Source organism: Ovis aries, chromosome 4, assembly GCF_016772045.2.
Source record: "Ovis aries strain OAR_USU_Benz2616 breed Rambouillet chromosome 4, ARS-UI_Ramb_v3.0, whole genome shotgun sequence".
In the NCBI taxonomy this organism is placed as follows: Eukaryota; Metazoa; Chordata; class Mammalia; order Artiodactyla; family Bovidae; genus Ovis; species Ovis aries.
In genome coordinates, this window is record NC_056057.1 from 57,713,356 (window position 1) to 57,740,640 (window position 27,285).

Here is a 27,285-nt window from a genome sequence, read left to right on the forward strand (position 1 = left end):
TGTGGAGGACACTCAGTGCCCTCACTCTGCAAGGACAGTAGCTTCCAATAGCTAAAAGGCAGGAGAAAGAAGATGAATCCAACGGTGCCTCAGCTTCAGACCTGGACATACAGGAGACACATGCCTAATCCCATCCAAGTGGCCAGTGTTACGTCAGGTGTAATGCTGATATCACTGACTGAGCATCTGAATATAAAATACAGGAGCAGAGTGTATTGAAGTCACAAAACCAAAACGGGAATTGAAACCAGAAACTGATGATGGAAACAAAACACTAAGAAGAGAAATGCTGGGTTACCTTTTGTGCGGTGGCAAGCAGTCAACAGGAACATTTCATTGAAAAGGTGAAGGTGCTTTCTAAACTGGTCTTGAGGAATTAAGTAGGGGTTATAAAGTAGAAAGGGATTCCTAGGTGGCTCAGCAGTAGAGAATCTGCCTGCAAGGTAGGAGACTTGGGTTTGATTCCTGGGTTGGGAAGATCCCCAGGAGGAGGAAATGTCAACCTCCATTCAGTTCAGTTCAGTCGCTCAGTCGTGTCTGACTCTTTGCGACCCCATGAATCGCAGCACGCCAGGCCTCCCTGTCCATCACCATCTCCGGAGTTCACTCAGACTCATGTCCATCGAGTCAGTGATGCCATCCAGCCATCTCATCCTGGGTCGTCCCCTTCTCCTCCTGCCCCCAATCTCTCCCAGCATCAGAGTCTTTTCCAATGAGTCAACTCTTCTCATGAGGTGGCCAAAGTATTGGAGTTTCAGCTTTAGCATCATTCCTTCCAAAGAAATCCCAGGGCTGATCTCCTTCAGAATGGACTGGTTGGATCTCCTTGCAGTCCAAGGGACTCTCAAGAGTCTTCTCCAACACCACAGTTCAAAGGCATCAATTCTTCGGCACTCAGCCTTCTTCACAGCCCAACTCTCACATCCATACATGACCACAGGAAAAACCATAGCCTTGACTAGATGGACCGTAGTCGGCAAAGTAATGTCTCTGCTTTTGAATATACTATCTAGGTTGGTCATAACTTTCCTTCCAAGGAGTAAGCGTCTTTTAATTTCATGGTTGCAGTCACCATCTGCAGTGATTTTGGAGCCCCCAAAAATAAAGTCTGACACTGATTCTACTGTTTCCCCATCTATTTCCCATGAAGTGATGGGACCAGATGCCATGATCTTCATTTTCTAAATGTTGAGCTTTAAGCCAACTTTTTCACTCTCCTCTTTTACTTTCATCAAGAGGCTTTTAGTTCCTCTTCACTTTCTGCCATAAGGGTGGTGTCATCTGCATATCTGAGGTTATTGATATTTCTCCGCGCAATCTTGATTCCAGCTTGTGTTTCTTGCAGTCCAGCGTTTCTCATGATGTACTCTGCATATAAGTTAAATAAGGAGGGTGACAATATACAGCCTTGACGTACTCCTTTTCCTATTTGGAACCAGTCTGTTGTTCCATGTCCAGTTCTAACTGTTGCTTCCTGACCTGCATACAGATTTCTCAAGAGGCAGGTCAGGTGGTCTGGTATTCCCATCTCTTTCAGAATTTTCCACAGTTTATTGTGAGCCACACAGTCAAAGGATTTGGCATAGTCAATAAAGCAGAAATAGATGTTTTCCTGGAACTCTCTTGCTTTTTCCATGATCCAGCAGATGTTGGCAATTTGATCTCTGGTTCCTCTGCCTTTTCTAAAACCAGCTTGAACATCAGGGAGTTCACGGTTCACGTATTGCTGAAGTCTGGCTTGGAGAATTTTGAGCATTACTTTACTAGCATGTGAGATGAGTGCAACTGTGCGATAGTTTGAGCATTCTTCAGTATTTTTGCCTGGAAAATCCCATGGACAGAGGAGCCTGGTGGGCTATAGTCCATACGGTCGCAAAAGAGTCAGACACAACTTAGCACTAAACAACATAAAGTAGAATGTCAGGGAAAAGAGATTCTAGGCAGAGAGACTATGAGTTAAGGTTAGACTGCTAAGATGACAAAATTTCTCAAAATATGCAGTGATAATGGAAGGGAAAAGTAACTTTAGGTTTTGGAACCACCCGCCATCACTCTCAAGATTACATGGTACTCCAATGGCTACAGACAAAAATTCAGTGTTGTGAGGTTGATGGGGTAAGAAATGCATCACTAGACTCTTGCTTTGGACACTGCATAAAGCATATGATACACAACCTCTCTAACAACAAAACTGCTATTAAATTATTACTCAGATTCAGGACTCAAGGGGATCTTGAGGAGAGGATATGCCAGACAGTAAGCAGTTTCAACTCTTACCCATCCCTTACAATGCCTAGACTATCATCAACTAGCTGTGGATCATTTGCGCACACATATGTCTACACTTGTAACTTCAGAGAAGTGGGCTCAATTCTCAGTACTTTATTTGTAATCTGGCTTTCAAATTAATTCAAAGAAGGCAAATCAACTTAAAGTAGGTACTGCAGAGGAACACTTGAAAATTCAGAACATCCTCCTGCATGAATTTAAGTGTTAATCTACAAACTATTCCAGACAGGATGCTTTGTTCTAATTCTCCAAAGGAACACATCTTATTTGATTTCACAAAGTTTCTTCTATTGTCTAGTTGATACCTTGTTCCTTTTTCCTTCAGTTCATGTTGTCTTCGCCTGAGACTTTAATTCCAATTATATTGACTTGAAATCTCTATCTTGATTCCCCAGATTTCATTATTCACTTCTAAAATAATCTATTTAGTCTTTAATATACTACATTTATGGGACAAAGGCTTTGAAAACACTGTAGTTTAAGGGGAAAAAAACCCTTTTTTAGGTGAAGAGGGTGTCAGTCTCTGGATGCTACTCCATTTTCACTAAGAGAACTAGAGAAAATAGCAGAATATTTTAAATTGATACCAATCTTCTCTCCTAATGAAGTGGAAACTACTATCTTGTCTGTTTTTCTGAAATAGTAGACTAGACTCCTCTCCCACAAATTACTGATTTCAAGCAAATGCAACTGATATTAAGAAGGAATACATAAGATAAGCCATACACTGATCAACCAAGAGATTCTTTTAATTAGTAAAGTCTTACAGGTGACTTGATCCTAATACATGATATAAAACAGTACCATGCTGATGTTTCCTTACTTCAGAAATGAAAAAACATGTCATTCATGTTAAAGAAAAACAGTAAAGGACATTTATGGGCAATGAAGAAAAACAGGGGAATGTGGAGATGGAAGCACAAAAAAGCAATCTGAAAAGTTGCAGTCTATCTTTAGGATCAGATGGCATTCATTAGACACTTCAGAAGTAAATGGGCTACTCTCTCTCTCTCACACACACACACAAAATGCAGCTTATCACTAAAAAGAAGTATTACAGTAGAAGACTAAATACCTCTGTAAGAATGACTTTGGAGTTATCAGCTGTGCTAAATCAGAGTTAAGGATTTGCATTAGATATGTATGTAAGTTTTCAATAAGAGAAAATTTACAGCAACAAAGCGGCATTTCCCCACTTGGGTTAATCTGACTAAACTTCACTCCAATTAACACATCAACTTTTTTTTGTACGTATACACACACAGGCACAATTTTAAAGATATATAATCATCTCTCCCAAATGATGTGAGGTCTTGGTTGAAAATTCTTAGACAATCTGTACAAAACTCTGGAGCTTAATTAGGAATACCTGGCAAAACTTGACATGGATCACAGCAAAAATTTCAGGGGTATATGGTCATTTTTAATTATGGAAAATGTATCAACTTTTCTGAGAAAACAAAAATTTCATAGAAATAATAAAAACACAACTTCAAAAATATACTTTCATCTAGAAAATAAAATTTAAAAGTGCAGATTTCCATATGACAGAGTCTAGTGAGTGCTTCATAAGCAGGCTTTACTCTTCCATCTCTGCCCCTTAATCATCTAATGTGGGGCTCACAATGTGGTTACTAACAAGGGAGAAAAAGAAAACTCACAGCTATCCCCATGGTTGAGAAGCAGCAGATTAAATTAGTGGGGCCAGGCAATGAGGAGTCCTGAATAAAAATATTCTTTCATTTTGAGATTTTTCCTATAGGCAGAGAGAAATTATAGCTGGTTTGTGACTGGAAGGTTATATGATGGTTTCAGCTCAGTTCAGTCGCTCAGTCATGTCTGACTCTTTGCGACCCCATGAATCGCAGCACGCCAGGCCTTCCTGGCCATCACTGACTCCCGGAGTCCACCCAAACCCACGTCCATCGAGTCAGTGATGCCATCCAGTCATCTCATCCTCTGTCGTCCCCTTTTCCTCCTGCCCCCTAATCCCTCCCAGCATCAGAGTCTTTTCCAATGAGTCAACTCTTCACATGAGGTGGCCAAAATATTGGAGTTTCAGCTTCAGCATCAGTCCTTCCAATGAACACCCAGGACTAGTCTCCTTTAGGATGGACTGGTTGGATCTCCTTGCAGTCCAAGGGACTCTTAAGAGTCTTCTCCAACACCACAGTTCAAAAGCATCAGTTCTTCGGCATTCAGCTTTCTCCACAGTTCAACTCTCATATCCAAACATGACCACTGGAAAAACCATAGCCTTGACTAGACAGACCTTAGTTGACAAAGTAATGTCTCTGCTTTTGAATATGCTATCTAGGTTGGTCATAACTTTCCTTCCAAGGAGTAAGAGTCTTTTAATTTCATGGCTGCAATCACCCTCTGCAGTGATTTTGGAGCCCAAAACAATAAAGTCTGACATTGTTTCCACTGTTTCCCCATCTATTTCCCATGAAGTGATGGGACCAGATGCCATGATCTACATTTTCTGAATGTAGAGCTTTAAGCCAACTTTTTCACCCTCCTCTTTCACTTTCATCAAGCGGCTTTTCGGTTCCTTTTCACTTTCTGCCATGAGGGTGGTGTCATCTGCATATCTGAGGTTATTGATATTTCTCCCGGCAATCTTGATGGGAGAGACTTATTTGGTGGCTCAGTGGTAAAGAATCCGCCTGCCCATGTAGGAGATGCAGGGTCAATCCTTGGAGAGGGACGATCTCCTGGAGAAGGAAATGGCAATCCACTCCAATATTCTTGCCTGAGAAATCCCAAGGACAAGGAGCCTGGAGGGCTACAGTCCATGGAGTCACGAGTAGGACACAACTGAGCATGCACAAGCACATTTAGCTTGGCACCCAGTATGGACTACATGAGGAATGTGCTAGTCTCACAAGCACCTCTCAAGTCTGTATTCATCTTTACATTAGAACTGTCCCTAGGCAATTCCTCTCCAGAAAATCTGATTCATATTTGTCACCCTTATAGCACTCCTCATCATGTAGGAGCTAGCCCAAGTTCTTTTGCATGGCCCACAAACTCCTTTTTAATACAGCCATTGTGCCCTTTCTAGCCTTGTCTCCTCCTCTACCGTGTTATCTCAGGCTTTGTAATATGCAGGTGTATAGGTTCTCCATGCCTTTTCTCATACGGCTTTCACTATTAAGAAGACCCACGCCACCTGGCCAAGACCACAGCCTAGGTCTCACCTCCTCGTGAAGCCTACCTGACCTCTCAGACAGGCTAAAGACGGAGGCAGGCGCTACAGCTATGCTGCCACAAGTCGAGGAATGCCCCGTGCCATCAGAAGCTGAGAGAGGCAAGGAAGGGCTTCTCCTCTAGAGAAGAGGGAGTGTGACACTGCTGACATTTTGATTTCTGCCTTCTGGCCTTCAGAACTGAGACAGAATCAACTGCTGCTGCTTTAAACCACCCTGTTTGTGTGATCTGTTACAGGCAGCCCTTGAAAATGAACATAATATATATCAATGGAACTATTAGCATTAAAATTTTTCTCTCTACAAGCAATGTAGATGGGGTAATGGGATTCTCCTAGATAATTATCAAGTGTAATATGATTAAAGCTACAAAAAAGTGTGTAGCTAATTCACACTATGATTCAAGAAAAGCTTCACAGACAAAGTGACACTTAAGCTAAGATTTGAAAAATGAGTATGACTAGCCCAGAAAGAGAAACAGAGGAGGTATATATTTATAATGAGGATTATAATATTTATGAAGTATAACTTATGAAAGATATAACATAAAAAATGTTGCCCATAAGTATATGAAAATGTGTTTGAGTTTCCACAAGTATGTGTGCATTTCACAGAAGGGTCCTAGGATCAGTGAATATTGATAACATTCTAATAATTTTTGATATCTATAAATAAGGTAAATTCAGAATCTGATTAATATACTATCAAAAAGGCCAGCAATCATGTAATTTTTAGAAAAGGTGACAAAAGAGCAATCCAATTGTTTCACTTACACACTGCTTGCCTAAATCAGTTTACTTTGAAACCACATTTAATAGTGAGAATCCTGAGAAATGGAGACTTGCCAGTTGGCTCTGAACACTGCTAACTAGAAGTGAATAACAATGGCCCCATGAATCATTTCTAAGCTGTTAAAAAAATATTCAATAAAAAATTCCTCTGCATCACACTAGTTGTGGATTTTTACATCAAAGAGATGTCTGGATTCATCATTTCATTTATAAACAGTAATTCAGAAACTCTGACATTTCTGACAATGATGCCAAACACAGGCAATGAAAAAACTGCAACTAACCTACATTCTTGAAGTCGATGAAACTTGATAGGAGAATGTAAATTAAAATTTTATAACCTTAAATAATGCATTAAATAGCTATGGTTACCTGGTTTAATAAGAAGCATAGGCTTGAGTGCTCTGGAACAGTAGATCAAAGATTGGTTACTTAGAACAATTTCCTTTCATATCACTCAATATTCAAATCTTAATTCAAATATACTAAGAGCAGGACACTAAAATAAAAGAAAATTTGAAGAGTTCTCGTATTGTGCTAAAGTGGGTAGGTTTTGTTTATACAAATATTGATTTCAATGCTTCCTGGAATGTTTTCAAAAGAATTTTGGCTTTCTGAATATGGGGGGGTGGGGCAGGGTGGGCGGGGAGGAATGCTCCTCAGAGGATGTCACATCTCTCTGAGATAGAACAAATAGCTGTATTTACTGTTTTCACCCTGTGTTTAACACTCTACACTTATTTCTTCTCCACTAAGGGCCTGAAGTAAAACAAGAAAGCTATAAAATGAACAACAATGGTTATAGCTGTTATTATAGAAACAGGGTGAACAATCTCTTCTTGAAGATGTTTACAGATGGAACCACTGAGGGTGTCTAAGCTCTTAATAAATATGATCAGTTTATGGAGGAGATGACCCTGATTAGCATTTGCCAAATCAAATTCCACGGAACACTAGGGTCTCATTAAATGTTAATAGGTGCTATTTGAGAAAAAGACAGTGCAGTTAAATATTTGGGAAACTGTAATGTAACATTTATATCTTTAACAGCCACAAAAATTTGTATGCTAAAAAGTCCTGAAGTAAGAATGCTCTGACGTTCTATTTAACTCAGTATTTGCACATGAAAGTCTCTTTGGTTAAAATACTTTTTCTACCTTAGAAATCAATGGAGTCCTGAAATACTGTCCCTAAAAACATAGATAGCATACTAAATTCACATCAGCCCTACCTACTTCCATCACAGAGATGAACCAAAACAAGAACACAATTTTCTATGAATGTATCTCAAAAGTATGATGTCAAAGAAATGAAGTTTTTTTCTGTCCATTACTTACAGGTTTAATTCATTTTAAAATTCATTTAGACTCTAAGAACATGTAAATCTATATGGCTGGATGCACTGAGTTTCATTAAATGAAAGTAAAACCAAACTGCACTCTATTTATGGAAACAACAATAACAACTGATACTTAAAAATACCTTATGAACAAGTGGGAAATAATTAACACTGAATTTTCATCTGTTTTGTCAAAAAACTCTAAGATGTGTCAAAAGGAAAGAGATCCAAAACAGGAATCTTTCTCTGTGGCATCAAATACCCGTGTAGTCTAGGGGTCATGAAAAAGAAAGGCTATTATCACCTTATACTTGAGAATTATATTACAACTGGCTGATTATTCAGGATTAATGAGCGCAGGGTTAGGAGTTCAGTGGCCAGATGGGCCACTGTAATGAGCTGCCTGGAGCTAGGGCCCTGCCGGCACTGCCAGTCAGCATGGCAGGGGCCCTACACCAACAGTGCGGCTCTGCTCCAGCATGGACCACCTTGAGCCAGCGGCTCTAAACCAACTCAGTCTTCTTGGCTTCATCTCCATCTGGGGCTGGAATGCTAGTCACTGGGCATGTGACTAATTTCTTAGAACGAAGCCTGAACTTGTGTATCTTTTTTAGTAACTGAGCCTTCAACCTCCTGTCCTGATTCTGTAAACTGTCTGATTTGATACCTCACCCAGAGTATGTGTCCCTCTAAACCTGTTTCTCTAAGGCTTTTTAACTGACTTGAATCCTGTCTCTCAAGTCCAGTTTTCTTGTGGGTGTGTTCCTGTTACTGACAAAGACTCTCTTCTTGACCAAACTTTATAGTCAGGTTCCTCTGAATCTTTTTCTTGATCAGGCCACGCTAGACCTGCATAGACAGGTTTTAGCAAGAATCCTGCTAAGTCAGTCTGGAGAGAATCCCCCATTCTCCATCTCTGACGGGGTTCCTCTGTCTCTGCTATCCTCCAGGTGATACCTTACTACCCTGGCAGGCCTGTGGCAAGAGTCTTGTTGAGTCTGTATAACTGGTGAAACTGTGTCCTCCTAAAATGCAGTTGCCCTGCTGAGTTTATGATTAACCTCTCTATCTGAAAATTGATTCCCTTTCGTGTCCCCTCTGACCTCAATCCTGTGCTAACTGAACACTAAACAACCAGAGTCAGGGGACTAAAATTGCTGTTGCTAATATTATCATTAACATACAAACTCAGGTTCCTTCTCCAGGGTGAGATGAGCTAATAGACCCCCTGAGCCACGAATCACCTGGCCAGAGAACTGTGAACCAGAGACATCCTAACTCCCCAAACTACGATGAATAAATGTCCCAGAAATGTCACAGCCAGCTTCTTTCTCCTTCCCCTTTAAAAAACCCCTGACTCCAAGACCAAGTTGGAGCGGATCTGAGGCTTGTTTCTCTTGCTTGGAGCCCAGCGATAAATCCTGACTTTGCTGCAAACTCCTGCTGTTAGAGTTTGGCTTTCTGCACCACAGGCGCACGGACCCCTTGCTCCATTACACCAGAATGCCCCTAATGTTTCCTATTAGGAATTTTCTATTACCTAACCTACCCAACCTGTTCCTTGTCTAAAAATCCCTACCTTTCTTTAATCTAAGAATTGAGTCCAGCTCTATACTGTGGTCTCTTCCCTTCCATTCCAATAGCTGCTGAATAAAATCTGTTTTTTACTACTTTACTGTCCAGCTCTGGTTTTCTTTTACACTACCAGATACCAGACTTTCTACCTGTCTGTACTCTGATGCCTGTTTTGTCATCATTATGGCGTTCTCTGCCTACCGTCTCTGGAACTTCCTTATGATAGAGCCCAAGCAAACCCCAACCTATCAAAGAAAGAATCTCCATACACAGCCTGCTTTGTCCTGGAATGTCTTTCAAATCTCAGGAATTTCCTTACAGGACTGATGGATCACCTGACTTTATTAAAGAGAGCATATAATTAAAGTCGAGTAATGGCAACCCATTCCAGTATTCTTGTCTGAAAAATTCCATGGACAGAGGAACCTGGCAGGTTACAGTCCATGGGGTTGCAAAGAGCCAGACACGACTGAACACACACCCTTGAGTCTTCAGTGTCTCTCTGGCACATACTAATGCCTCAACTTTCCCTCTTCAGTACATTGTTAGTACATTCAGTACATCTGATTAAAGTTTGATCTTATCATTTCCTTTCCTCAAGTCTGCTGAGTAAGGATCTAACATTTGAAACCACATTATCTGCCTCAAACTGTTCAAAACTCTTTTCATTGTTCCATTTACCTAACATTTTCTCGGGGCAAAATGAAATGAGTTGTTACCTGATGCAGATACCTTTAGTTTTTCACTGTTCCTCCCTTTGCCTAAGCCTAGGATGCCTTATTTCTGCATGTTCAAATCCTACTCAACTTTAAGGCCCAGCACCACCTGCTGGGTACAATCTCTTTCTTGCTCAACTCTATCCTGATCACTCTGATGGCCCTTAACACTTTCTACTTCGTAATACAGGTACTAATGCCTCATTACCTTCCCTATTAGGCCATAAAACCCTGGACTGCAAGACTTATCTTCTATCTTTGTATTCTACAGTACCTAAAATACAGAAGCTTGCACACAGTAGATGCTTAATACAATTTTTTGAATGAACTAATTCTCAGTTCTATCAAAGCCCTTTCAGATTTGCATCATTTATTAAAATATGGAAAGGAGAAGGGATGGGGTAAAATGAGACATGTCATAATGATCTATCCGTAACCTCTTGGATTAAGAGACTCTAGAAATTATCTGTTGCCTGTGGCTCTGCACCAATTTTTTAACTTGATATATTTTATTATTAACATTAACATGTGCAACTAATATGTATCTAATTCCTAAGGGAAAATCCAGATATATATTCTTTCTACACAGACTCTAGAATTAATGTATAATTAGGCTCCCTAGATGTTAAGTCTACCTTCTCTTTCTTTTGTGGATGTACAGATGATCAATTCAAAGAATGCTAACGTAAAGAATTCCCGCATTTACATATCAGGAAATCTTAAATATGAGTGCAAATAACTTCTCTAAAACCACAGAGCCAGTCAGAAGCAGAAGAGGGATTAAAACCCAGATCTTTTGACTCCTTGTGAACTCGCCACCAAACAATATAGTCTATGATCACTGATGCTGGAAAAATAACTCAAAGTCCCAGTAGATTACAGCATTACTTTCCTTCATGAGGATGCATATTTATAAAGCTTTCAAAAGTCATCCATCAACTAGTATGTAAGCAATTCCAATAAGCTTTCAGACTCTTTTTCACTTTCCTCTTTCCTCCTCCATTTGTGAAAATTAGTTGTATGGTGCTTTAGCAAAGATAGCTTGATTGATGTTATGTTACTGTTCAGCAACAGTTCCTGCTATTAATTGCTTTATAATGGTAATTACGATTTGTGGTACAAGATTATTTTCTTTTCTAATTGGCTATTACTGGTGAATACCAGCTTGTTACATAACAGAAAGACTGTGTTAAATAAATAATCACAATTACAATTCTGAAGTCCTTCTCTTAAAAAACAAATTGAAGTTTTGAATAAAACCACTAAAAAAAATTGTTAAAGGCAGGGCCTCAGTAATTACTTGGGGGAGGGTTCATCTTTCAGTTTAGAAAAAAAAAAATACGAAATAAGGACAGTGTTAGGGAAACCAGGAGATGGAGCATGCATTTCCTTTCTTTTAAAAATAACCACATTCAAAAGCTTTATTCTGCTCAGCTCCTCAGTCAATGAATACAAACTGCAGATTCAAATGTTTCCAATTCTTCCCAGAGTACAATATGGAAACAGAAAGGACTTTCCAATTAGCTCTGGTACAATATGAATGTGGAGCCCCACCAACTGCACTGAAACGTCCTCAAGGATAAGGCCAGGGGTTCTTTTTCATTTGTGCCCCATGGAGCACCCAACATGGAGCTGACCAACAGTCACGACCCATCCAATAGCAAATGCCATCACAGCACAGCACTGTCCCAGAAGAGGAGGTGATTCAAAGCTATCCATGACAGTCCCTGTCCTCAAAGGGATTATTATAAAATCAGGGGTATATCTTGATTCAAACTCTGATGTTAATTAGCCTGTAATCATTTTAAAGTTCTACCTCCAGACTGCTGCAGTAGTAGCAGCAGTTGTGATAACAGGGAGGTCACATGACTTCTTAAAGGTTTTAATTCACAGCTACTTTGGAATCCAGCTTGTCCAATTCCAAAGACTCACAACTGCCTCTTGTGATATATCTTCATCAACATCATTCATCTCTATCTTCATAGTGTATCAAAGCTTACAGAGTACTTTCACATATAATGCCTCACTCAACCTTCCAATAATATCAGTAAGGTAATTAACCTGCAGCATTTTTATGAGATTGAGGCTCAGAGAGGTTAAATTATTTTTTTCCCCCCAAGTTCACACTGTGACAAAGCAGAAAATTCAGGATCAAAGCCCAGATTTCTAACTCTTAATCCAGGTTTTCCTTTCACATATTTTTACTCAATGTATTAATTTAAATGTATTACACATAAAGAAAGCCTCAAATTATCCCATATTAGATTATATTTTTAATACTTAAAATATTCTACCATTTATTGTTGAACCCCCCTAATCTCTCTCTGCACCCTTGATGAAGCAAACGTTTAAGTCCTGTTTAATGCTAGAAACTTTACTTGGTTCCTGAAGATAGCACCCAATTCCAGTTGGCTATTTTACAAATAAATTACACTGGTCACAAAGACCATTGGCTGAGATGTACAGAAAGGCAGAAGACTGATCAGTCAAATCCATCACCACTTCTGGAAAAAGCTGCCCTGCTCACCTTTGGGTCAATGAAGTCAATACAACACACTTGTTTCAGCAAGAGATGGCAATTCGTCAAGGCACTGTCAGTGAAATGACAATATATTAGGTCTCATAAGTTTATTAAATAAATCACAGCAAAACTGAACCCCAGTTTGTGGCAAAGTTCCCCATTAACACCTAATAGAGGTATTTAAAGATTCAATGGCTGGAAGGACAGTTTAGGTACACTTCTTATTAAATGCGCATGAATTTATATATAGAAGAAAGTATGATTTTTATTTTTCTATTTTATTTTTCACAGAATCAGTTTTATTTTATAGTTCTTGGCATTATATTAACTGATTCTCTTTACCTCTGCTCGCTTCCCTTTTAAATGAACTCTTTGAACCCTGGCAGAAAGTCCTTTAGGGAAAGACTTTTCCTTCAGCTCATCTTTCCGACTAGAGAGGAAAGAGTTTTCAGGTATCAAACGGTGATGAGAATCAGGAAAGTATTAATATGATTTTTATTATCAGTCTGGTCAATATCATCTTCAGTGTTTCAAGATGGGTTGTATATGCATATGTGTTGTGGAGGCTGGAGGTATTCTTCTGCATGAATGAAATATCTATGTCAGTATAATAAGAAGTGCAGATAAACTCTGCGTCTGATACTATAAGGACTGACCAAATCCCTTAATAGAAACCTGGTCATAAAATGAAAAAGATACATTAAAGTTGTAGCACTCAAAATCAGCACCTGTACCACACTGGCACACATGCTGGAGGTGTTCCTGAACCTATGACTGAAATAAAAGTCACCATTTATTGAAGACCAGGAATTATACCCATCACTTCACTAATTGTTTTATTATTCCAGCAAGACAGACATGATTAGCACCCACTGTGCATAGGTGAGAAACTGAAGATCAGAGGTTGTTTAACTTGCCTGTGGCTGGTTAAGTAACCAGGATTTGATCCTAAGTTGTTATGACCAACCTAGACAGCATGTTAAAAAGAAGAGACATTACTTTGCCAACAAAGGTCCATCTACTCAGCTCAGTTCAGTTGCTCAGTCATGTCCGACTCTTTGCGACCCCATGAATTGCAGCATGCCAGGCCTCCCTGTCCATCACCAACTCACGGAGTCCACCCAAACCCATGTTCATCTAGTCGGTGATGCCATCCAGCCATCTCATCCTCTGTCGTCTCCTTCTCCTCCTGCCCCCAATCCCTCCCAGCATCAGAGTCTTTTCCAATGAGTCAACTCTTTGCATGAGATGGCCAAAGTACTGGAGTTTCAGCTTTAGCATCATTCCTTCCAAAGAAATCCCAGGACTGATCTCCTTTAGAATGGACTGGTTGGATCTCCCTGCAGTCCAAGGGACTCTCAAGAGCCTTCTCCAACACCACAGTTCAAAAGCATCAAGGCTATGGTTTTTCCAGTGGTCATGTATGGATGTAAGGTGAAGTTGCTCAGTCATGTCCGACTCTTTGCAACCCTGTGGACTGTAACCTATTAGGCTTCTCCGTCCATGGGATTCTCCAGGCAAGAATACTGGAGTGGATTGCCATTTCCTTCTCCACAGGATCTTCCCAACCCAGGGATCGAACCCAGGTTTCCCTCATTGGAGGCAGACGCTTTGACCTCTGAGCCACCAGGGAAGTGAGAGTTGGATTATAAAGAAAGCTGAGCACCAAAGAATTGATGCTTTTGAATTGTGGTGTTGGAGAAGACTCTTGAGAGTCCCTTGGACTGCAAGGAGATCCAACCAGTCCATCCTAAAGGAGATCAGTCCTGGGTGTGCATTGGAAGGATTGAGGTTGAAGCTGAAACTCCAGTACTTTGGCCACCTGATGCGAAGAACTGACTCATTTGAAAAGACTCTGATGCTGGGAAAGATTGAGGGCAGGAGGAGAAGGGGACAACAGACGATGAGATGGTTGGATGGCATCACTGACTTGATGGACATGGGTTTGGGTGGACTCCGTGAGTTGGTGATGGACAGGGAGGCCTGGCGTGCTGTGGTTCCTGGGGTTGCAGAGTCAGACACAACTGACTGAACTGAACTGGCCTGATCTCTTTTCTCATACTATGTTGCCTTTCTATAGTAACATAAGCTTTAGAACAAATTTATGTTTCAGGAAGGTCTGTTTCAGACCTCATCCAACAGAATTTAGTTACTATGAGACATCTTTCTAATAGTAATTGGACTGAAAGTTCTTTTTCAGTTACTGTGTGACCTTGTGCCACTTGCTCTTTGCACCAGTTTCCTCCTTTGTAAATAGAAAGGGGATAATATGAATATCTATCCCAGGGATGCTGTGAGAAAAAATAAGATCTCCAAAAGCATTTGAAACAGTACTTGGCACAATGACTGCTCAACAAATGTTAGCTACCATCATCATCATCATCATTATAATATCTCCTCTTAATATCCTACAAGTTGGGTCCCATGTACATTTTAAAGGAAAACAAAGGATGTTCTAAAGAAGGCCCCTTCAGAACCTTTCATCAAACCTAGCAGCTGTAATTCTTTTTCTTCCTTCATATGCTCTGGCCTGTACTTTCCAGGCCATCTGAGTATGTAAGGTTATTTGAGCTTCTTGCCCATGAGTCTAAATGTGGGTGGTGTATGTGTGAAGAGCTGGCAGCTGGGTGTGAGGGGGCAGCACTGGGCAGAGCTGAGAAAGGGTATAGAAGATAATACAAAAGGCCTTCAGAGCACATAGTTGCAATACCAGCACAGAGCACCAACAGACACCCTGACAAGCCCTAGGAATGCATGGGCAGCCTAATCAGTTATCACCACTGCATTCCTAAGCTTCCCCTTGGTTACACCATAATTTGGATTGCTTCTAAGTAAATCAGAATAGGCAGTTTTACAGTTCAATTAGGCATATCTTTATACTTAATTCAACTGATATTTACTGATTTCCAACTTTATAAAAGGAAGTATATCTGTCTCTCATAAATATAAAATTCAATGAAATAATCACAAAATCTGCAAGGTAGGTATTATTTATGTTTTCATAAATGTGCAATAAATCTACCATACACAGCTACTAAATGTCAGAATTGAAATTTAAATAAGTTTTTCCAAGATAGGCTTTAGTCTTCCTTCCACTGTCATGTCAAATATATGAGACTGGACTCAAGCCTTAATTCTGAAAGATGACAACCTGTGGAAAACTGGGTAACGGCCACATAGATAACGGAATACAGATTTCCAGGTCTGTGTAGTAGTTCACTCAGTTATGAGTTCGAGATTATAAAGGACAGATATGAAGTATTCTTTCAAAAGTTTAATCATTATCTAAAAACTAACCCTTCACTTAAAAAAAGACTGAAAAACTATGCTAAAATGCTAACTGTGATTATCTCTGACCAAGTTGACACTTCATGATGATATTCTACATTTTCCAATTCGTATTTTCACAAGCACACAACATCTACTCAGTTTTTTATTCTTCTTCAATTCCTCTGCCTAAAACAGCAATCATTTTAAGTACTTTGGATAAATTTCAAACAGATTCTAATCATCAGATTGCTACAGAATGTTTACTACACACAGTTCTGATAAGCACTGGATGTATAAAAATAAAATAAGACACCTCTTACCCTCAAGAAGTTCACAGTCTACTGGTGTAGACAAAATTGCCAACAAATGATGAAAACCTATTACGCCAAGTGTGATAATGGAGATTTGGGAAGGGAAGCAGGGTGTCTGACACTGAGGCTGGAAACGTCCATTAAGAACCTTAAATGCAATGCATTAGAGTTACACTGAAGATGTGAGGAGAAGATCCATGAATACATTTGAGTTTTGGAAGGCGGATTAAGAACAGCAAAATCAAGAATCAGTGAGATCAATATGAAGGTTTTGCAATCATCCAGGCTAGAATTCAGTTCTGGTCAAACATTTATTAAACACTGACAAGGTGACAAGAACAGGGTCAAGCCGACAAAAACAAGACATGGTTTTGGTCCCATAAGCAGAGTTTGGAGCTTGGAGGATATGCATTGTAAGTCCAAAGAAGCATTATCCTGATCATCATCTACTGGGCATGCATTTGTAGGGAAAAAAGTTGACTCTATCAGAATGCTACAATATGAAAGCACAGATTAACTGTCAGAAGAAATCACCTCCATCAGAAAAATTTCCCCAGTAATCTCCCCAAAGCTGGCTTAAAGCTCAACATTCAGAAAACGAAGATCATGGCATCTGGCCCCATCACTTCATGGGAAATAGATGGGGAAACAGTGGAAACAGTGTCAAACTTTATTTTTGGGGGCTCCAAAATCACTGCGGATGGTGACTGCAGCCACGGAATTAAAAGACACTTACTCCTTGGAAGAAAAGTTATGACCAACCTAGATAGCATATTGAAAAGCAGAAACATTACTTTACCAACAAATGTCCATCTAGTCAAGGCTATGGTTTTTCCTGTGGTCGTGTATGGATGTGAGAGTTGGACTGTGAAGAAAGCTGAGCACCGAAAAGAATTGATGCTTTTGAGCTGTGGTGTTGGAGAAGATTCTTGTGAGTCCCTTGGACTGCAAGGAGATCCAACCAGTCCATTCTAAAGGAGATCAGCCCTGGGATTTCTTTGGAAGGAATGATGCTAAAGCTGAAACTCCAGTACTTTGGCCACCTCATGTGAAGAGTTGACTCACTGGAAAAGACTCTGATGCTGGGGGGGATTGGGGGCAGAAGGAGAAGGGAACGACAGAGGATGAGATGGCTGGATGGCATCACTGACTCGATGGACGTGAGTCTGAGTGAACTCCGGGAGTTGGTAATGGACAGGGAGGCCTGGCATGCTGCAATTCATGGGGTCGCAAAGAGTCGGACACGACTGAGCGACTGAACTGAACTGAACTGAACCTCCCCAAATGTGAGAAATGTTGAGTCTATTTTATCTGTTCCCAGTTTTCGGGAAAAACATGAAGTCCTAGTCACTGTTCGAATGTTTGGAAGGTGGTAGTGTGTTCGATCAGAGGATTCCCTGATGGAAGATGGAGTCTGGTACACAGACCTCAGGGAAGGTGTCAGTCACGCCTTCCTGCACACCACAAAGTGACTCATTCCAGCAGAAGTCCTGCACAATTGCTAGGGTTTCTATAAGAAGACTCCATAGTCCCTTCTGTCCCAGAATATTAAACACACAGATTGACATTTTAATTAGAATTAGAGGGAAACCACTTAGTTTTCAAGAAATTAAAGATTTTTACAGGAAAAGACATAATTGATAACTGAACTGGCTGCTTTACAAAAAATACGAATATACATACTTTTAACATCAGTAGTTTCACCCAAAATTAGTATCACACTTCATAGACTTTGAAAAGAATGTGGATAAAGTCACACGATACATGGGTTATCAAGGGAATTTTTAATGACAACTTTACCTTATGACTTAAAAACCAATCATTAGTGAGACTACTGGGCAGTCCTGAATCAGAGTGAAGAATTTTTCTGGTACAGATAGCAAATTCACTGCTCAATACTTTTGTTGAAAATAAACTGGAATCTAAAATTATGCTTTCCATCAAGATACTCAATTCACTCTAATAGTCATCTAAACATTGATCCTGAATTAATGATGGTCATCACAGTTTTGTAAGGATCTGGAGAAAAGGATATTCATATTATTACTGGTGGGAATGTCTACTCACCATTGAAGGGGAAAATCTGACATCTATCACAATTATAAACGTGTCACATTTGACCTAATTTCTCAAGAAATATACACCCAGTGGACAAAAATATGTATGTAGAGCTGTTCACTACATTAGTGAAAAACTAAAGCTACACTTACATGTTCATTAACGGAGGAATGGTTAACATATGGCGCATTCATATCATGGAATACTACGGACACAGTTTTTAAAAAGAATGAAGCAGCAGATGTACTGACATGGAAGAATGTCTATAATAGAACACTGGAAGAAAGAAGGTTGCAGATCTTTAAGCTTACACTGAATGATCCTTTTTTATTCAAAAGAAATCAAAACCATATAGATGCATGTCATACATAAAACTTATTGTAAAGAATACTTACCAAACCCCCAAGAATTGTTACTTTGGGACTGAGACTGTGTGTGGTGCAAGAACTTTTACTTTTTTACCTTACACACCTCTGAATGGTTTGAACTCTTAATGATTAAATGTTTTATAATTTTAAAATGACTAATGTATTTAAAAGTCACACAATGCTTTTGAAAGGCATAGCCAATTTTCTTTTTCATGAGTTACTTGGTGAGATAAATTTACCAATGATTCCACCTTCAAATGTTAAACAAGTAGCCTTTTGGAACTTTGAGAATCTGGAAAATCTTTAGTATGTTACTATAAGATAAGAGTTGACTATGTGGCATATCCCAAAATGAACTGTTTAGGGTATGAATATAACAAAATATTTAAGAATGGAGCTTACTAAAAATTTCTCGAAAGAGGTACTGAAATAATTTCAGAAGTAGGGGTTTCACTGAAGTGGGAAGAAGTAGCACTAACTCTGTGCTAAGACAAAATTTATGACTAAAAGTCAATTTAACCATGAAAGCACAAAGCAAGAAATTAACAACAACAACAAAAAAACAATGACAAGGATAAAGAACCAAATTTAAGCCTCAAACCACATTTGTTATGTTAGGAAGTTAGACATGAGCAACAAGGGAGGCCTGGCTGAAAGGGATGCAAGCTGGAGCTCATAGATATGCTACAAAATAACCAGAGACTTTTCAACTCATGCACATGTGCCCTAGGCACACAGTGAGTGGATACAAAATAAACAAGGGGCTTCTCCGAGTAACCTTAGGCACTTAGGAGCCCAGTAAGGGCTCATGAACATTCTACATCTAATCATAACGGACTGAATTATGAGAAGACAGAAACAACATAGCCTGCTGTTACATAACTTACAATTGTCAATCAGCCTTGAGTATATGCCTATTTGCATTCCCTTTCATTGACTGGTGGTGGGTACAAGTTCTACTTTGCACACACCATAGGCAAAAGGAAGAAACTGGAAGTATGAAAGTGGGCTATCAAACAGGATCAACAGGAAGGAAGAGGAGAGCTCCCTTGGAGTCAGTCTGCTCCCATGTTTTAGGAGTGTCTGTGTAAAAAAAGATCAGTCTGCTTGAGCCAAACTGAACTGTAACTTGTCTGTTATTCTGTACCCTTTCATCTATCACTCTAAGTTTTTGGTGTAACAAGACAAGAAACTAGGAAGAGAAATAAACTGACCTAACAGAAAAAACATCAACAGACTTCCCTGGCAGTCCAGTGGATAAGACTCTGAAGAGGGCAGAGTTTCCACTGCAGGAGACCTAGACTGGGTCCCTGGTCAAGGAACTAAGCCCCTGCAAGCCCCCTGCAAGCTGCATGGTGTGGCCAAACAAAACAGAAATCAAAAGGAAAAAGACAACTAGCTGTGTTAACTTATGTATCAGCCCAAAAAAGAAGGGAGTAAGGTTGGTGATACACAGACTATAAGGATACAACTATGACAAACTAGACAGTGTATTAAAAAGCAGAGACATCACTTTACTGAAAAAGGTCTGTCTGTGGTTTTTCCAGTAGTCATGTATGGATGTGAGAGTTGGACCATAAAGAAGGCGGAGGGTCAAAGAATTGATACTTTCAAACAGAGGTACTGGAGAAGACCCTTGAGAGTCCCTTGGACTGCAAGGAGATCAAACCAGTCAATCCTAAAAGAAATCAACCTAAAATATTCATTGGAAGGACTGATGCTGAAGTTCCAATACTTTGGCCACCTGATGCAAAGAGTTGACCCACTGGAAAAGCCCCTAATGCTGGGAAAGGCCGAGGGCATGAGAAGAAGGGGGCAACAGAGTATGAGATGATTGGATGGCATCAATGACTCAATGGACATGTGTTTGAGCAAACTCAGGGAAACAGTGAAAGACAGGGAAGCCCGGAGTGCTGCAGTCCATGGGGATGCAAAGAGTCGGATAGGACTCATTGATAAATGGATAGATGATAGATGGATAGAACAACAACAAAAGAAAGGGGCTAGGGATTCTAAAGATAACCTCCTCTGCAGCTTTCAAAGTTTTATTTTTGCTCTCTATACTGGGTCAGAAGACAACCTGAAAGTGAAGCAAAGCCAAAGTAGCTGTGATGACTTTCTGTGAAGCCATGACAAGAATTACCATTTCCTTTCCTATTGCTCTAAGGACCCAGAGTTTGGGAAGATCTCCCAGGCTCTCTACATTCAATCCTGGAGAACGCCCGGGGCAGTTGACAGGGGAAGAAGCTGTGAGAGTCATACAGACTTTCCCTTCAGAGGCTGCTCCAGCCAACAACTGAGAAAAATCTGTAGAGTGACCAACCAGTTTGCAAATGGAAATCCGCTCGAACCCAAATAAAACCTATCTCTCGAGGCCAAACCAAGCAAACCGAGGCGAGGGTAGACTACTGGCGAGGAAAGAGGACAGCTAATTCCAGAGTTACACTCACACACGCGCAAACCTTGACCCACGCCCACTCGGCAGCGAAAGTAAAGGTGGGAGCTCCAAACGTAGGACAGAACCCAGGGAACTTCCCTGGCTGCGGATAAGGCCATTTCATCCCATTTTCTCTTCCCTCCTAGACAGTCTCCAGCAAGTAGCCTTCTCCCACCCCCTCCTGTCCCGCGGGGCTCCACCCGTGGCCCCTTCGCGCTCAAGTGGCCTTAGCGCTAAGGTCCGTCCAGCAGTCAGCTGTATTCCAGGTTGGAGAGAAACGAAGACAAAAAACCATTTGCACCTCAGAGGCACCGTACTCACCCTCATAACTGACACCTCTGGCTCCACCACGGTTGCCATCACTGTCCTCCTCCCCTTGGGTAGCAGCCCCCAGGGTCTTGGGAGCAGCCATTACTCGGCTGAGGGGGAAAAAAAAAAAAGAGGGCCGCAGACCAAGCGCGGGACCAATGGAAACGCGATTGGAAACGAATTCCCCACTGACGCGACTTTTCCTCCACGCCCACTCCGCGCCGTCACGATCTGGACCAATAGAACGTGGCGAGCGGGACGTAGTCCCGCCCCTAGCCGCTAACTCCCCACCTCCTTCCGGGATGGAGCTGTTGTAGAACTACAGTTCCCAGCGTGCTGCGGGGCGCTCGGCAGGGAGGGCTAGAAGAGGCGCTGACGGGCGGGGGTGCGCCGGAGAGTGCCCCGGCGTGTTCGCTTAGTTCAGTGAATCAGAACAATGACTGCGCCTCTGGGTTCCCGGGAGCGCGTCGGAGGACTCTGAGCAGCCACAGCCGGCAGAGCTGCGGGCGGCGCAGCCTCGGCCGCGCGGTGTCAACGCTGGGCTCGGGAGCCTCCAGCGCAGACCCTGCCCAGCGACCGCAGCCCGCGCGGAGCCGCGGGGCTCCAGCGCTGCAGCCACTACTCGGAAGCTGTGCATTGTTGTGAGCCGGAGAAGGGGCGCGGGGATTGCAAAGCCTGAAGACCCCGGACCCCTGTTTAGCCATGTGGATACCTACGGAGCACGAGAAATACGGCGTGGGTGAGTCTTCGCGGGGCGAACTTTTATTCTGCTCTGGTCCTAGCCCGACCGAGTGCGAATTTCGCGTCCTTGCCCCCGTGCCCCTCTCGCTCAGCCCGGCTGCAAATGCCTAATTCTGGCATCGCGCTGCGGGTTAGGGGCTTTGCTCAGCCACCTCCTGGCAGAGGGTTGCGCCTCGGGGTCTCGCCCCTCAACGCCGGATGGGAGCTCTCGGCATGGGTTCCCGGAGGGAGTGCCGGGACGGCTGAGGGGAGCGCGCGGCCAGCCCGCTGCTGCGGGCTCTGCCTGCGGAGTTTGGAGTGGCTACCGGGTGTGTGTGTGTCAAGTTGGAAGAGGAGAACGGACGGCTTTCCTCTCCCTCCTTCTCCTTTACCTTAAAGAAAGCAAGGGCTGCAACGACTTCCCAGGGTGGAGAGGGAGACAACAGTAGCGGAGAGAGAACATCCCCAAAACAGAAGGGAGGCGCAGAACCTTCCCTTTGCCTTCCACATTCCCGGAGTGCGGAATGTGGCACCGTCCTCAGAAGAGCCGCTCTGACAGTCCGGCCCGAGCCTTCCTCCTCCCTCCCATCCCGGGTTACCCGGTGTGTGTGTGCGCGCTCGGAGAGGCGGTGGGGCGGGGGTTAGTAAATTTCAACATCTGCGCCGCTCTGCTCTTTGGTCTTTGGAGGGAAACGGGTATTTCAGCAATGTTTTTGCTTCTGACCACCCTCTCTGCTCATGGTGGGGGTGGTGCTGGAGGACAGCTGTGGAGTGTTAATCGGGAGAGAGACTCCGAAAGCTTGGGTCTTCGAGGCAACGAGACAGCTTTTAGGAAAGATTACCCTGATACGGGTGTTAGGAGGAAAAGGAGCAGGGTAGCGCTCGCTGTTCTGTGTAAAGGTGAACAACAAAGGACATTAATATTGACGGATGAATACAGGAGTCTCCCTTCCTTTCCCTCCTCCCATTTCAGGCGGATTACAGTTCCCGTTTTTGTTGTTTGATTTCAGCTGGGTCGCCCCTTGACAGTTACTCCTTTTAGGTTGCGACTATTAAAAAGGAAGGCTCTCTGACAAGCCTGAAGCAGCCAAATGCAATTATAACCTCTGAGAAGGTTTGACAGAGAAAGTGTTATCATATAATACTTAATATAGTATTAAGGAAACATAATATATAGTTTCCTATAATGCCCTGTCCTGCTTATTGGTTTACTTTTTAAAAAATTGGGTGTAGATCTAGTGATTTAGATGATATGTAGGTATCTGCTTATGTTCTGCTTATGTTCATTTTCCTGTAATTTAAAAAATCTGGAAAGCCTTTCAAGGGAGTCATAATTACAGGGGATATTCCCACCCCCCCCCCCAACTTCACCTGGGGATAGGACTTTGGAGTGTCCTGAAAGGGCTGTATGATTGAACAAAGTCATTCCCCTGTATTATATGAGCTTTCATTTTGGATTTTGACTGGTCAGCAAGACAATAGTTTGCCCAGAACCCACCTTTGGGAAGGAGTTCCAGTTTTCCCTGTCTTTGAAATGTAAGGGGAGCCTTTATCAGGTGCTCAACTGGCAAGGAGTAGATGTTTCCTTCTCTTCACCTGCCTCATTTTTTGGGGTAGATTACTTCTTATTAGGAAGAGACGTTGTTTTTGCTGATTGTTGAGGACGTGGAGTGTCCCCTTGTCACCGGCTTAGCACTCAGTGCAGGAACCACAGACATGGCCAGCAGCACTGTCCCGCTTGGAGTTGATCCCAGATGTTGCTTTCTTCCAAGTGTTAAATTATACAGATTATGGATGGGGTTTATTTTCTTGATTTCTTTATGTGCCAGGTCACAGCTGGGGTGCTGGTATCGATTAGATCCTCTCTCGTTTTTCTTTTGCAAGCTGTGGGCAGAGGATTAAAACACACTCTGGGATTTCCTGGAATGGCAAACCGGATGTTATCAGTCAAGTGTTTTGGGCTGCAGCAGACACCTCGCCTTTGGATGGTTGTGATTTGGTTGCAGAGTAGGGGATGTAAATGGGTGAGCACACATTTGGAGAAAGGTGGGATGAGATGAGAGGTGAAAGCAGAGGGTGGGGATCTGTTGTGCTCATTTATGCAATATAATACAGCATTGTTAACATCTTTTATTATTAATTTTTGAGCATTTGGCTTATGAAATGCTTAGCTGTTTTTTAGACTCCATCTGTTACACGTGTGTGGTGAAAATTTTGCAGGGATTCTTATGTGTGGACTTATTTCTCACCACAGAAAGGAGTATTTGTAGCTGCTTATACTGAGCAACTAAAACACACATGTGCTACGTTTTCTTTTTTTTAATAAACTTGGTTACTGTATGTGCTTTTCTTTCTAGTTTATAAATACTCAAGAAAATTTATTTTATGGGCACAGATGTTTTGCTGATATCAGGTGTAGTAGTAAATTGATTTCCTTATTCTTTGATATAAATCTGTAAGTTTGAATGCTTGAAGTTTCCATGCACATTGTATATTTCTAACATACTTATCTCATTATCTATGAGAGAATTATGTATCTTTATATATTATTGTTTCAGTCTCAAGCAACATACTATAAATATGGACAAAGTTACTTAAATTTCATACCTGTAGTAAGGTGTATCAGAGATAGGAATTCCTTTTCAAACCTAATGTGTGGGCACTATCCCATCAATTTAATTGATGAATGGTTTTAAAACAATGCATACTTAGTCATATATCTAAGTGTTCTAGGGTAGTAGACAGGTATAGTGATTAAACTGAAGTTCTGAGTAGTAAGGAACCTTGTCTCTTTGAAAACGTGTTAATAGGCACAATTGTAGACATATTTTATCTTGGGAGAGTCTGTTTAGCTCTTGGTCTTAGTCAAGACAGTGCTTGCTGCCAGTTGTGTGACCTAAGGTAAGTCACTTAACCTTCCAGGATTTCAACACACAGTCGAAGAATAGCCAAGGTTCTTCTCAGTATTAATTCTGTGGAGTTCTTCCAAACAAGTGTGTCCTTTGGTTAGAAAGATATTTCCATTGTGTTGAGATTGTTATGAGAAAGGCACTTTTGCTGTGACACATCCCACATGATTTTCAACTAAGATCACAGGTAAGCAAAAGCTACCTGGCAGGCTGCCAGAACCAAGCTGATTCAGGCTGTTTGATTCTCTCTCTCTAGCAGGAGCTCTATGGGCAGTGACTAAAACATTCTTGATCACCCCCTGACAACTTTCCTCATGCTATCTGCCTTCTATACATCCTCATCTGTCACAGTCCCCGTCCCCTTCCTCAGAGTGATGGGAATTAGTCATAGAGAAAGTTAAGGCCATTGCAGATCTATTTCTACATTCATTTGCCCAGCAGGCATGCGTGCAGCATTCCCAGGTGAACCCGTGAGCCTTTGTGAGCTGCAAACTGAGCCTCTCAACCGGGCCAGATGTTTTACATTTGTGAACCTGGTTAGGCTTAGAGAGGTAATGTGGGCTGATTGATCAGTGCAAAAAAATCCCTAAGGCTTACAGGAAACAAAACTCAGAACAAGCTGATCTGAAGGTCACAGATATCATTTAAAAAATGAAGTGTCATCATACCCATATCACTGAGTCTTCACAAACATTCCTGTCTTCAGTTTATCCTAAAGTGGTTTTTTAAATCATCTAAGTATGAATTCAGGTTTCCTATTTGGCTCAGTGGTAAAGAATCTACCTGCCAAGCAGGAGATGTGGGTTTGATCCCTGGGTTGGGACGATCCCCTGGAGAAGGAAATGGCAACCCACTCCAGTATTCTTGCCTGGAAATCCCATGGACAGAGGAGCCTGGTGGGCTACAGTCCATGGAGTCACAAAAGAGTTGGCCATGACTTAGTAACTAAACAACAGCAAAGTAGGAATTCTGTTCCTTTTTAAAGTCCTTTCTAATTTTATGGGGAGAGGTACCATCTCTTATTTACTCAGGATCTTCAGAATGTCTTTTCCTTCAGAAGCGTGCTTTATTGGTAGCCAGAGTTATGAGGGAGTATACCTTTTGTCTTAGCTGTTTCCAATTTTGTTAGCTGGCAGTCTTGAGATGTTTCTTATCTTGTGGTACCATGATGTGTGCAGATAACATGTGTAGCTAGATAAAGATGTGCTGCCTGGAATTGTTTGTGGCATTTAGAGACTGGTACAGGATTCTAAACTTTCAGTGGGAAGCAAAGAGCAGTGATTTATACCTGCAAGTAAAGTATCACTGAAGGGCTCTGCAGACAGTGAGATGGCAACTTACATTCATGATCTGGTCTCCTCTGGGAATAGCCTGTAAACATATCCCCCTTTCGGTCATTCTCATAAGTGATGATTCTTTCATAAGGCCCACAGTGACACTGAGATACTGCCTTTCTTCTTTAGTCTTATTTTTTTCCCCAGAGGGTGTATAGTCAGAACTACAAAGATATTATAAAAATTTCAAGAAGCTTAAGGATTTCCTGTCTCTAGCTCTATTTTTTTTAGGAGACTACATTTGCAGAATTATCTTTGATACAGTATGTCCAAGTTCTAGCACAGTGATTTTATGTTGTGATCATATACAGCAGAGAAACATTAAGGAACCTAGCCATAATGCTGTAACCTTAACATATTAATGCAATGTTTTATAGTTAAAAAGATGTGAAATTATTTTATTTGAATCTACTCCCTGAAGTAGAATACTTTCCATTTAAGAGATGAGGAAACAGCTTCACAGAGATTAACTGACTTACAGGCATGCGTTCGAGATATTGCAGGTTTAGTTCTAGAACATTGCAGTGAAACAAATTATCACGATAGAGTGAATCACACAAATGTTTTGGTTTCCTAGTGCAAATAGGTTATGTTTACACTATATTGTAGTCTTTTAAGAGTGCAATAGTGTTATGTTTAAAAAAATAGGTATATGCCTTAATTTAAAAAGAAAAACAGCAAGTAAATAAGTAAAAAGAGAAATTGCAAGCCACCATCTGACAATGCAAGGTTGCTACACACTTTCAGTTTGTAAAAAATGCAGTATCTGTGAAGCATAGTAAAATGAGGTACTCTCCAGCAGTGAATTTTGATATTGTTTAACTGTCATCCATAATAGGAAATTCATTTCATTTCCTGACACCAGCACCACTCAGGACCACCCTACACACATATAAGTGAAACAGTATTTACTCATACCTTCTGTGATCTCCTATTCTTTTTCATTTAAAAAATACAGACATACGGCACTCAAATCATTATATTGTATACCTGAAACTAATAGAATGTTGTATGTCAGGTATGCTACAATAAAATAAATTTATTTATAAACTTAAAAAGATTGTCACTAACTTTACTTAATGACTCAGTAGGTCCTGACTGATCGTTTGAATAGCACTGCTCTAGA

At 41.3% G+C, this 27,285-nt stretch overlaps 2 protein-coding genes across 5 annotated transcripts in view; one reads left to right on the top strand and one right to left on the bottom strand.

Moving 5' to 3' along the window:
- The window catches only part of ZNF277 (zinc finger protein 277), a 141,405-nt gene extending 120,043 nt beyond the window's left edge, over window positions 1-21,362 (bottom strand). Inside the window, exon 1 of the mRNA XM_004007882.5 lies at window positions 21,209-21,362. Within this exon, the coding sequence (XP_004007931.1) occupies window positions 21,209-21,299 (91 nt within the window). The 5' untranslated portion in view covers window positions 21,300-21,362. The remainder of the gene's footprint in view (window positions 1-21,208) is intronic.
- Window positions 21,363-21,588: 226 nt separating this feature from the next.
- Window positions 21,589-27,285, top strand: part of DOCK4 (dedicator of cytokinesis 4) — a 471,927-nt gene continuing 466,230 nt past the window's right edge. For all 4 annotated transcript variants that reach the window (XM_060414757.1, XM_012176786.3, XM_027968612.2 and 1 more), the window contains exon 1: window positions 21,589-21,935. Coding sequence is in view for 3 of the 4 variants with exons in the window: in XM_012176786.3 (XP_012032176.2) it covers window positions 21,899-21,935 (37 nt within the window). In the remaining variant the exon portion in view is untranslated. The remainder of the gene's footprint in view (window positions 21,936-27,285) is intronic.